Source organism: Phocoena phocoena, chromosome 15 (genome assembly GCF_963924675.1).
Source record: "Phocoena phocoena chromosome 15, mPhoPho1.1, whole genome shotgun sequence".
Lineage (NCBI taxonomy): Eukaryota > Metazoa > Chordata > Mammalia > Artiodactyla > Phocoenidae > Phocoena > Phocoena phocoena.
This window is the reverse complement of record NC_089233.1, coordinates 20454838-20467029: the sequence shown is the minus strand read 5'-3', so window position 1 is coordinate 20467029 and position 12192 is coordinate 20454838. Positions and strand designations below refer to the sequence as shown.

Below are 12192 nucleotides of genomic sequence, written 5' to 3'. Positions count from 1 at the left end.
GTTACCTCAAAAAAAGAAAATCATAAACCAACACTGAACTCTAGTTATTGATATGAATGCTAAAGTGTTTAGGAGTGAAGTATACTGATGTCTGCAACTTACTTTGAAATGCATTAAAAAAAATAAGGTGGATGGATAAAGAGGTGAATAGGTGGGTAGATATGTGATAAAGCAAATGTGGCAAATGCTAACACTAGGATCTAGATGGTGTGTTCACTGATGGTTATTTCAACTTTTCTGTATTTTGAAAAAGTTCATATAAAATGTTGAAGGAAAGGCAACCACCATAAAGCTACAGACTGACTTCCAATCTACATTATTTATTTATTTATTTTTGCGGTACGCGGGCCTCTCACTGTCGTGGCCTATCCCGTTGCGGAGCACAGGCTCCGGACGCGCAGGCTCAGCGGCCATGGCTCACGGGCCCAGCCGCTCCGCGGCATGTGGGATCTTCCCGGACCAGGGCACGAACCCGTGTCCCCTGCATCGGCAGGCGGACTCTCAACCACTGCGCCACCAGGGAAGCCCCAATCTACATAATTTAGTCACCATTAAGACATTCTAAAGATTGAAGATTCGGAAAGCCTTACCTTCGTGAAGAGGTGTACAGAGAGACGATAAATGGCCAGCACTCACCTACAGACTGAGATGTGAATGCTGCTACGATCTGGGGGCTGGCCAAGGCCTCCAGCCTGTTCTTCAACGCCTCCAAGTGCACACATTTTTCTGAGTAGTCTGGTGTATCAACAAGCATCATTAGGCTATTCTGCATACCTGTGAGCTTGGCAGAAATTACAGCTATGTCCTATAAAAAGGCCAGAATAGAGGATATTTATGTTAAAACACCCCTGCTACTTCAATCAAGAACGGACAGGGCTTCCCTGTCTGCATGCCAATGCAGGGGACACGGGTTCAAGCCCTGGTCCAGGAAGATCCCACAAGCCGCAGAGCAACTAAGCCCGTGCGCCACAACTACTGAGCCTGCGCTCTAGAGTCCGCGAGCCACAACTACTGAGCCCGAGCACCACAACTACTGAAGCCCACGTGCCTAGAGCCTGTGTTCCCCAACAAGAGAAGCCACCACAATGAGAAGCCCACACACCACAACGAAGAGTAGCCCCCGCTCGCCACAACTAGAGAAAGCCTGAGCACAGCAATGAAGACCCAATGCAGCCAAAAATAATAAATAAAATTTTTTTTAAAAAGGTAACAATAACTGACAGAATAATAGATTGTTAACTGAAAAAAAAACGTGTGAAGCAGTATTCACAATGCACTACCATTTGTGGGGGAAAAACAGGGCAAGGAACATATATGTGTGTGCGTTTATCTGGAAGAACAGGCACAGAGCTGACAACAGGGTTTGTATTTAGAAGGGAAATTAGGGAATTGGGAGGGTCAGAACTATGAGAAAGACTTATTTTTCACTGTTTATTCCTGTTTACTCAATTCTTCCCATGTGCATTTAGAACTTTTAAAAAACTTTTTCAAGTTTTTTTTTTAAATAGCAAAAGAGATGATAAATAATTCATTTTGCTTTCCAATTGAAAAAAAGTTTTTTATAAGATATCATCTTACTTCATCCTTATAACCAGGTATCCAAAATATCACTATTTTCCACACTTTGCTATCCAAGGAGGGTAAAGTAACTTACTGAGGTCCCGTGGTGTGTAGGGCACCCCTGCCCAAGTTCCACACTCCCATTTACTCCATTTTCTCTGTCTTTTTAAGCTTTTCCTGAACTCACTTTTGTGACTAAAACGCTTGTCAAGCAGATGATACAAACTAAAGAAGGTGGAAAATCTCAGAGCAGTCTCAGATCGCCCCCAACCTATGCCTGAATATTCCCACACCTGGCTATTTACTAGCCCTTCTGATTGTGAGTGGCAAAGCTAGCTCATTTGTTTCTCCAAACCTCAAGTTCCTGCTTAAAGAGATGTCACAACATCCCCTAAACAAGAAACCTACTTGAGTCTTAAATGTCTCCTCGATATCAGCACTCAGTGTGCTCCATTTGTCGGCTTCTTGAAGAGATTCTGCGGCAAGCTGCATTCGGGACTTCACCTGGTCGATTTCTACCAATACCTAGAAGAGAAATGAGGGGTTGAACACTAAAGAAGTGGCAGTTCCATTTCCTCTACCTTCCATCAGCGACTCGAAACCTAAGTATCGTGGCATGCTCCTGCCTTTAGGGAGCCTCTGTACCCCGTACAACACCGCTTACATGGCTAAATTGTTCAGCGGTGCTAAAGAGAGATGAATAAGCTGAAAGAACCAAACAAAAGAGTAGTCTGAGTGCTTGGCAGAATTTTGAGTAAAGGTTGACCTCCCACTAGGAAAGTGAACATCTTCCAAAAACAAGAGTCAACACTTAGGATAGGAGCCAAAATACCTGCATCGACTGAGATGTGTCCTGTTCAAATTTTTTAATGTCCTCCTTGACAAGAATCATTTGTTCTTTCAGAAAAGATGCCTCCTGTTTAAGGGCTTCTACATCACGGAGCACTTTGGGCATGTTCTGAAGGGCCTGGTGACTTGTTTCTGCAGCAAGAACCCAAGAACCAAAGGTGGAAGTCAGATCACTCACCAGTGAACAATATGAACAAATCAGACGGCAGGAAGCAAATCTTCCCTAAGGCACTACCAACCACGCAGTTTTCTGAGCCTGTGGAAAGTTGTGGTAGGGGAGAGGCGCAGAGCTGGCCTATGCCGGGTCCCTATCTTCCCCAGAATGATGGTGAGGACCCTGTGAATAAATTGTCAACCTGACCCAACATCAGCTGTCTTCTTACTACAACTCCTTGGTTTTTTGGGTTTTTTTTTTGGCCACACCACGTGGCTTGTGGGATCTTAGGTCCCCAACCAGGGATTGAGCCTGGACCCTGGCAGTGAAAGCACCGAGTCCTAACCTCTGGACCGCCAGGGAACTCCCAAGCAACTCCCTTTTCAAGGAAGGAGAATGGAGGAATGTGACAGTGGTAAATGCCAGCTCTGCACCAGGTGCTTTATATACATTATATCACCTAATGTCCATGGCAATCATTAGCAGCCACCTCTTACAGATGAGAAAACTAAGTCTCAGAAGAGGTTAAGTAACTTGCCCAAGATTTCAGAACTGAAACCAACGTGTGTCTGGACCCAATGTCTGCTTTCCACAGTCTTTTCAAAATGTAGTCCACAGACCAACAGCATCAGCTGGAATGCAGTTAAAATGCAAGTCCCCAGGCCACCTGCCAGAGATTCTTATTTAGGAATCCTGGTAGAAGATCAAGATCAAGGAACCTGCATTTTTTTAACAGGCATCCCAAGTGTAGAATAAAATCTGAAAATTCTTGCAGACCATGATGTGTTATCTGGAAACAGGAGGGTTAACAGCATAACCCTTTAACCCTTTAAATAGCAATTCGCTGGGGAATCAACCAAAGAAGTCCAGAGCCTTCTGCTCCACCAGTGCATTGAACGGAACCTTAACATCTTGAAGACGTGCTTCAGGAACCTGTTCATTCAGCTCTGCCATAAAATAACAATCTGTCTCCAGCACTGACCTTAAGTAAAGTTTTAAGAAAACAAAGGCAGAACAAAGAGTTCTTCGAGGCACAGAGACTTCACTGATTTTTTTTTTTAATTTTATTTTATTTTTGGCTGAGTTGGGTCTTTGTTGCTGCACGCGGGCTTTCTCTAGTTGCGGTGAGCTGGGGCTACTCTTCGTTGCAGTGCGCGGGTTTCTCATCGCAGTGGCTTCTCTTGTTGTGGAGCACAGGCTCTAGGTGCACGGGTTTCAGTAGTTGTGGCGCACGGGCTTAGTTGCTCCGTGGCATGTGGGATCTTCCCGGACCAGGGCTTGAACCCCTGTCCCCTGCATTGGCAGGCGAATTCTTAACCACTGTGCCACCAGGGAACAGTGATTTCTACAGCACTGATTTTTACAGCACTGTCATGGTCCCAGCCTGGCCCCCCTGCCTGCGGAACCTCAGAGTCACTCTTCATGTCTGGCTGAACCTCTTCTTCCCTCTCCACAGCACGCCCACACACAAATTTAATTCTTTCTAGTATCCATTTTAAAACTATCACCTCCTGGGAATTCCCTGGCGGTCCAGTGGTTAGAACTCCGCACTTCCACTGCAGAGGGCTTGGGTTCGATCCCCAGTTGGGGAACTAAGACACCACAAGCCTTGCAGTGTGGGGAAAAAAAATCAAAACAAACAAACAGAGTCTCACCTCCAGTGGTTGCCTCTGGGAGGGTAAGGGCCAAATCTCCCTGTGAAAGGGGCCTGGGGCTCCCCCCGAAGTGATGGTAACATTCTACATCTTGATGGGGGGTTGAGCTACACTAGCGTATACATCTGTCAAAACCCAAACTTATCAGATAAGGTCCCTCCATTTCACCTTATGTAAATTTTATCTAGTAAAAAAAAGAGCCGTAAACAAGTATTGAACTCTATAATTTTTAGGGTTCCAACTGAAATGTCTAGGAGTGAAGTGTACTGATGTCTGTAACTTACTATGAAATAATGATTTATTTCAAAATCAAAAATAAGATGGACGAATGGATGGAGAGAGGGATGGACAGAATTGTGATAAAGCGAGAATAGCACACTGATCATTGTAGAATCTAGGTAGTGGGTTATGAATGTTTGCTACAAATTCTCTCAACATTGCTGAACACTTGGCACCTCCAACCAGTTGCTCAGTTCAAGAATCTACCATCATTCTTGATTTTCTTCCCCTTTCATCCCTCATTCCAATCCATCAGCAAGTTCTCCCCTTTCTTCCTCCTAAAAAATACCTTAAAGCTACCCATTTCTCACCATCTCTAATGCTATAACCTCAGACGAAGCCACTGTCACCTCTCTTCCGGACTACAGCCATAGTCTCCTGAATGGGGACATAAATCAAACCATCTCATTCCCCTGCTTAAAAATCTTCCAGTACCTTCCCATTACACTAATTTTAAACCAAATCAAAACTCTTTAATGTGACATTAAAATCCCTGCATGGGGACTTCCCTGGTGGCGCAGTGGTTAAGAATCTGCCTATCGACGCAAGGAACACGGGTTCAAGCCCTGGTCCGGGAAGATCCCACATGCCGCGGAGCAACTAAGGCCGTGCACCACATCTACTGAGCCTGCAAGCCACAACTACTGAGCCCGTGTGCCACAACTACGGAAGCTCACACGCCTAGAGCCCGTGCTCCGCAACAAGAGAAGCCACCACAACGAGAAGCCTGCGCACCACAACGAAGAGTAGCCCCCACACGCCACAACTAGAGAAAGCCCACGCACAGCAACGAAGACCGAACATAGCCAAAATAAATAAAATTAATTAAAAATAAATAAAAGAACAAAAAAAAATTGAAAAAAATCCCCGCATTCCAAAAAAAAAAATTTTTTTTTAATTTAAAAAAAAAGAATCTGTGCTTCCACTGCAGGGGGCGTGGGTTTGATCCCTGGTTGGGGAACTAAGATCCTGCATGCTGTGCAGTGCGGCCAAAAAAAAAAAAAAACAAACAAATCAAAGAGGGACTTCCCTGGTGGCACAGTGGTTAAGAATCCGCCTGCCAATGCAGGGGACATGGGTTCGAGCCCTGGTCCGGGAAGATCCCACATGCCGCGGAGCAACTAAGCCCGTGCGCCACAGCTACTGAGCCTGCGCTCTACAGCCCGCAAGCCACAACTATTGAGCCCGTGTGCCACAACTACTGAAGCCTGTGCGCCTAGAGCCCATGCTCCGCGCTTACCGCCCGTGCTCCGCAACAAGAGAAGCCACCGCAATGAGAAGCCCACGCGCTGCAACGAAGAGTAGCCCCTGCTCGCCACAACTAGAGAAAGCCTGCACGCAGCAACAAGGACCCAATGCAGCCAAAAATAAATAAATAAATTTATAAAATTAAAAAAAAAAAAAAACAAAGAAAACAGGGGTGGTAAATGCCACCTCTGCACCCCCCCAATATTTGGAAGTTGGTAGGAATTTTCTAGTTGCTGCTATGGTAGGACATTTAGTGGAAATGACCCAACAATGCTTAATGTCCTGCAGTGCTTGGGAGAGTCCTGAGCAATGAAGAAGTGTCCTGGCCAAACTGTTAATAGTTTCCCCTCCCCTTGGCATGATTATCTAATTTTAAAATGACAGTAATCCTTAGAGTTAGGCATAGTTATTATTCCCACTTTATAGCTGTAGAAACTGCGGCTGAGGCCAGTAACTTGCCCAGCATCATGTTGCTAATGAATGGGGAGCCTGGATTTGAATCCAGGTAACTGGTTCCAGATCCCACCCAGGCTGTTATCCATTATACTTTACTACCTCTCTGGTATTAAAGGGAGAGGGAACATGCAGAGGCATGTGGGTATAAAAAGGCCTAACCAGCCCAGAGAAAGGCGGGAAGTTCAAACAGAGCTTCATCAATAACATCAATTTATATTAGTCATTAGTGTTATTATTATTGAAGGATTGCACTTTCATGGGGGGAACTTCTGCTGGAGGTAAGGTAGAAAAGTAGATTAGGATCAAACTGTGAAAGGTGCTTTGCCCATCCTGAAGGTTTGGATTTCATCCCGTGGGCAGCGAGAAGCCTTCGGAGGTTTAAAGCTTTATTTTTATGGACGATGAAACAAGGTCCCAAGTCTGCAGTGAAGAGAAGTTATTGCAGAGGCTCAAACAGGAGTTGTTGAGGAACTCTAATAGGAGGATTGATTTGTTCATTTATTCAGTCAGTGGATATTTATTGGGCACAAACTGTTTTCCAGGGTCTGGAGATACAATGTTGAACAAGATCTATTCTTAGGTTGGAGACGCTGGCAGGAGCCAGATCATGCAGGGATTATTTATTTATTTACTTATTTAAAAAATTTTTTGGCTGCATCAGGTCTTAGTTGCAGCACTGGGGTCTTCTTCGTTGAGGTGTGTGGGATATTTTGTTGCGGTGTGGGCTTCCCTCTAGTTGTGGCGTGTGGGTTTTCTCTCTCTAGTTGTGGCGCATGGGCTCCCGAGCGCGTGGGCTCTGTAGTTTGCAGCACACAGGCTCTCTCATTGAGGCGCGCGAGCTCAGTAGTTGCAGCGTGCGGGCTTAGTTGCCCCGCAGCATGTGGGATCTTAGTTCCCCGACCAGGGATCGAGCCTGCGCCCTGTGCACTGGAAGGTGGATTTTTTTGTTTTTGTTTTTTTTTGGCTGCTTTGGGTCTTTGTTGCTGCACGCGGGCTTTCTCTAGTTTTGGCGAGCGGGGGCTACTCTTCATTGCAGTGCATGGGTTTCTCAAGGCGGTGGCTTCTCTTGTTGCAGAGCACAGGCTCTAGGCACGCGGGCTCAGTAATTGTGGCTCACGGGCTCCAGAGCGCAGGCTCAGTAGCTGTGGTGCACGGGCTTAGTTGCTCCGCGGCATGTGGGATCTTCCCGGACCAGGGATTGAACCCGTGTCCCTTGCATTGCCAGGCGGACCAGGGAAGTTCCACCACCCCTGTTGAGAACCACTTAGTTAATGCATATAAAGTACTTAAAACAGTGCCTGATGTATACCAAGGACTCAGATATTTGTGATTATTTTATAATTAAGTGTCCACCCCATCTTGGCCCTGTGAGGTCTTCCTTCAAGGCCTAACACAGGGTAAAGCCCTTTATGATTCTCCCAGACAAGAGATAATTGCTTCCTTCATCCAGCTCTCAGCTTCCGGTTCTACTCTCAGTAAAGCCACCCTTCACTGTAATTAAACAGTTCACATATGTTCCCCAGAGGGCAGCAAGCTCTAGAAAGGTAAACTTTTCATCCCCAGCACTCATTTCTTGGCAGGTGCATAGCAAATGCTCAATAATTACTAAAAGATGCAAAGTACAATAAAGAATCTGCAGTGAAATAAAGCGTCCCCCCACCTCCACCTTTTCTTAAACAGTGGACACATCTACGAAACAAAGTTCTATTTACAGGACCATAAGCTCCCAGTGTGGGCAGTCTGAGCCTCTTTCCCACAGAGCCGAGCAGAGAGACTGGCTACAGTATGCACTGAATAAACATACAGTGAATGAAAACCAGGTCGAGGAGTTAATGAAATGGTTCTGGTGTGTTATTTTTTATAATTCACTATTCTGGTTAGTGAATTCGATACTTAAAAGTCTCCCGTCAGGACAGCCCATCTTCCCACTGACATAAAGATCCACTAAAACAGGGTCGGTGGGGAGGGTTGGATTGGGAGTTTGGGATTAGCAGATGCAAACTATTTTATACAGGATGGATAAACAACAAGGTCCTACTGTATAGCACAGGGAACCATATTCAAGATCCTGTGATGAACCATAATGGAAAAGAATATGAAAAAGAATGTGTATATATAGATATAGATATAAATACAGATATATATAAAACTGAATCACTCTGCTGTACAGTAGAAATTAACACAACATTGTAAATCAACTATACTTCAATAAAATAATTTTTTTAAAATCCATTAAAACAATGTTTCCCAGATTTGTCATTCCTATACACCTTCTATATGTTTTTTTGCCAAATGTAAGTAAGGATCAGCTATTATTTAATATTCTTAAAATTCACTCTTTTAAGTTTTAAAAGGAAACTTGACAGCACCGTCAGAGGTGGAAAACCAAGATCCCAAGTCCGCAAGTGTTGCAGAGAGAGAGGAGTAGCGGGCTGAGACCTCCTCCTGGATATCCCGGTAAGCACTGCGGGAGAACCGGAGCAGGGCTCGCTCGCTCTCCATGGGAGGCGCCGACGTTTACGGCCCACTACGTGCAACCCCGGGGGGCCCGGGCCCGTCTGGGAGCTCTGCCCGGCCGCTTACCCTCAACGGCGTGGTTCACCTCCTGGATGAACAGCTGCAGCTTCATCACCAGGGTGGCCGCGTGGCTGTCCGCCTTCCCGGCCGCCACCTCCTTGGGGCCAGCCCTGAAGGCCGCGTTGATCCACTCCTTCACGTCGAAGTCTTCGGCAAGGAACTTGGAGAAGTCCATGGCTGCACCGCCGCACCCCAGCGTCCAGGCCTGAAGGGCTGGCTCTGGGCCTCCGCGAGGCTGCAGAAGCGAGCGGCCCTGCGAGAGCACCCGCGCGGGTCTGTGAGGCGGCGGACCGGGATTGACGGCGCCGCCAACTAGCCTCTCCACAGCCCCTCAGTCAGCTCGCTGATGTGTACGGCTGGGATTGACCCTCGCCGCACGCCGTACTTCTTCCGGAAGTAGGGGGTCGTTACTATAGTGACTGCCTGCTTTCCGGGAAGCGTGGCGGGCTGGCGGCCAGAGGGTGTGGGCGTCTCTCTTGCTCTGCTAACTTAAGTGACTTTTGGGCACTTAAATATGTGCTTATGCTAGAGCCCTTACTTGTATGAGCGCACTTAATACTCACAGTCCTATGAGTGCTGTTATCCTCCCCCAACTTAAAGAGGAAGAACTGAGGCAGTTAAGCAAGTGGTTCAATGTCACGTAGCTAGAAGGTAGCGCTGTGGGAGCTGAACTCAGCCAAGCCTGCTACTGGAGCCTGAGCTCTTTTTTTTTTTTTTTTAAATAAATTCATTTATTTTATTTTATTTTTGGCTGCTTTGGGTCTTCATTGCTGCTACGCGGGCTTTCTCTAGTTGCCCGAGTGGGGGCTACTCTTCGTTGTGGTGCGTGGGCGTCTCATCACGGTGGCTTCACCTGTTGCAGAGCGTGGGCTCTAGGCGCGCGGGCTTCAGTAGTTGTGGCTCACGGGCTCTAGAGCACAGGCTCAGTAGTTGGGGGTGCACGGGCTTCCCGGACCGGGGCTCGAGCCCGTGTACCCTGCATTGGCAGGCGGCTTCTTAACCACTGCGCCACCAGGGAAGCCCATGCCTTCATTTTTGAAGAACAGTTCTGCTGGAAATAGAATTCTTTTCATATTCAGATCATTGAGTATGCCATCCCACTGCCTTCTGAACTCTATTATTTCCAATAAGAAGTAAGTCAGCTGTTAATCTATTATGAACCTATTGTATGTCATTTCTCTCTTACAGCTTTCAAGATTTTCGGCTTTGGTTTTTAAGTTGGCTCTAATGTGTCTATGTATGGGTTTCTTTGTGTTTATCCTACTTGAAGGTTGTTGAGTTTTATGGATGTGCAGATTGTTTTTCAGCAAGTTTGGGAAGGTTTTGGATATTATTTCGTCAAATAACTTTCCTGTCCCTTTCTCTCAGTTGTCCTTTTGGGAATCCCATTATGTGTATGACACCTGATGGTGTCTCACAGATCTCTGCAGCTCTATTTATTTTTCTTTTTTCTGTTTTTCAGATTGGATAATTTCTACTGACCTATCTGCAGGTTCACTGACTTTTTCTTCTGCCATCCCAAATCTTTTGTTGAAAGGCTCTAGTGAATTCCTCATCTCAATCCAGAATTTCCATTTCTTTTTTATACTGCTTTTCTATTGAGAATCACTATTTATTTGTCATAGATTCCTATAATTCCTTAAACATGGTTTACTTTGGTTCTTTGAACATATTTATATTAGCTACTTTGAATGCTGATTGTTAAATCCATTGTCTGAAGACTGAGTTTCTATTTACCCCTTTTTCCCTCAGTATGGATCTTTCCTTCCTGTTTCTTTGCACATCTCATAATTTTTTATTGACAACTAGGTATTTTAGATAATATATTGTAGCAACTCTAGATTCTGGACTCCCCAAAGATTGTTCCTGTTTTTGTTTGCTTGTTTAGTAGCTTGCCTGAGATAAATTCATGAAATTTCTCCCCTATGGTGTGTAGCATCTGATGTCTCTATTTTTTGTTGTTTTTATTTTAAAATCTGACTTCCTGTGTCTACATAGCAGTTAATGATCAGACTACAGTTGTACCAAATTTTTTGAGCTAGTAGGGCTTCTGTCCTGTCAGTGGATCTGTGTGTGGGTAAGGGAGCACATTCGAAATATCAGGTCACTTTCAAGTTGGTCCCAGCTTTTCCTTTCCACTGTGCCCCTTTGTTTCCTCAGCATGTGAATGCAGCCTCAGTGTCAGCTGGGATTGTGTGGTTAGCTTGGGCTCTCTCTGGTCCCTGATGTACATGTGCACATCTTCATCAAGATACATGCTTTTTCTAATGATGACCATAACATCAAACTAGTAGAAGTGCTGGCCCTCCCCACTTGCCCACCACAGCAACTGTCACTTCTAACATCATTTCAAAGAAGATATCAATCCTACAGAGTTGGTGCAAGGGAGAGGCTGGATGCAGCCCCAGGGAAGAATGACAGAAACTGCAAATGTTGTTTACCCAAACTTCAGTGGCTTTTCAAGCATAAACACTTCTCAGATTGCCATCTACCTTTATTTGATTTCTGTGGCACTGAAATGGTTATTTTTTGTCAAATTTGTCTAGCTTTATAGCTAGCCTTTTTGGAGAGAGGGCTTGCAAATTTCCCTACTGGGCCATAGCCCAAAGTTCTGCCTCTGAGCCCACACTTTTTGAGACTTGCCGAAACTGAGTCACCCTTCCCTAAATGGGCGTAATGCTTGTCCAGGTCACCCAGACTGGCTTCATGTGGAACAGTTTTGCTTCTTACCACACCTGCCCATGAGGAACTCTTATGGACAGGCTGGTAGGAATGGCTGTTGGAAGTGGAAAGAGAGGACACTGAAAGATCTGGGACTGTCATACCAGCCCTAGACTCACTGCCTCTAGGTTCTTAAATTTGGTTAATACATTTCCTTGCTACCCCATGTATAGGGAGGTGTGCCAGCACATCATAACATGGTACAAACCTTAATAGCCCCTGCCAAAGGTATATAATATTGTTGTCTAGCAGGTGAGTCTGTCCCATAAGCAGAGCACTCAACAGAAAGAAACAGCTGAAAAATAACAGGATATCAGAAAAATGCCCAGTGATCAGAATCGGGTTGCAGCTGCATGTCTGGATCATTGGCGTAAACCAGCTTTACCAGAAGAGACTGTGTCTTCCTCCTGAGATAAGATGTGTGGAAGCCTCTCCATTTCTACTAGACAGATTCATAGGTCAGGGAAGAGTCCAGATTGGCTACAGCACAGGACCCATCCATCCATGTGAAGGAACAGAGCACTAGATTCCTTACATGTTTACAGACCTTTACAGATTAAACTTGCTTTCCCTTACACTTCCATTTTAATCCTCACAGCCTTTGGAGTCAAGGCGGGTATTATTTTTATTTTCCAGAAAGGGAAAATGAGATTCAGATGAGGCCAAGACTGGATGAGGCTATACTATGGAGAA

General features: G+C 45.5%; 1 protein-coding gene across 1 annotated transcript in view; it reads right to left on the bottom strand.

The window, feature by feature from the left end:
- The window catches only part of COG7 (component of oligomeric golgi complex 7), an 82949-nt gene extending 73816 nt beyond the window's left edge, over positions 1–9133 (bottom strand). Inside the window, exons 1-4 of the mRNA XM_065892415.1 lie at positions 8785–9133; positions 2393–2541; positions 1969–2085; positions 637–805 (exon numbers count right to left, since the gene is read on the bottom strand). Coding sequence (XP_065748487.1) covers positions 637–805; positions 1969–2085; positions 2393–2541; positions 8785–8953 — 604 coding nt within the window. The 5' untranslated portion in view covers positions 8954–9133. The remainder of the gene's footprint in view (positions 1–636; positions 806–1968; positions 2086–2392; positions 2542–8784) is intronic.
- Positions 9134–12192: the final 3059 nt, after the last annotated feature.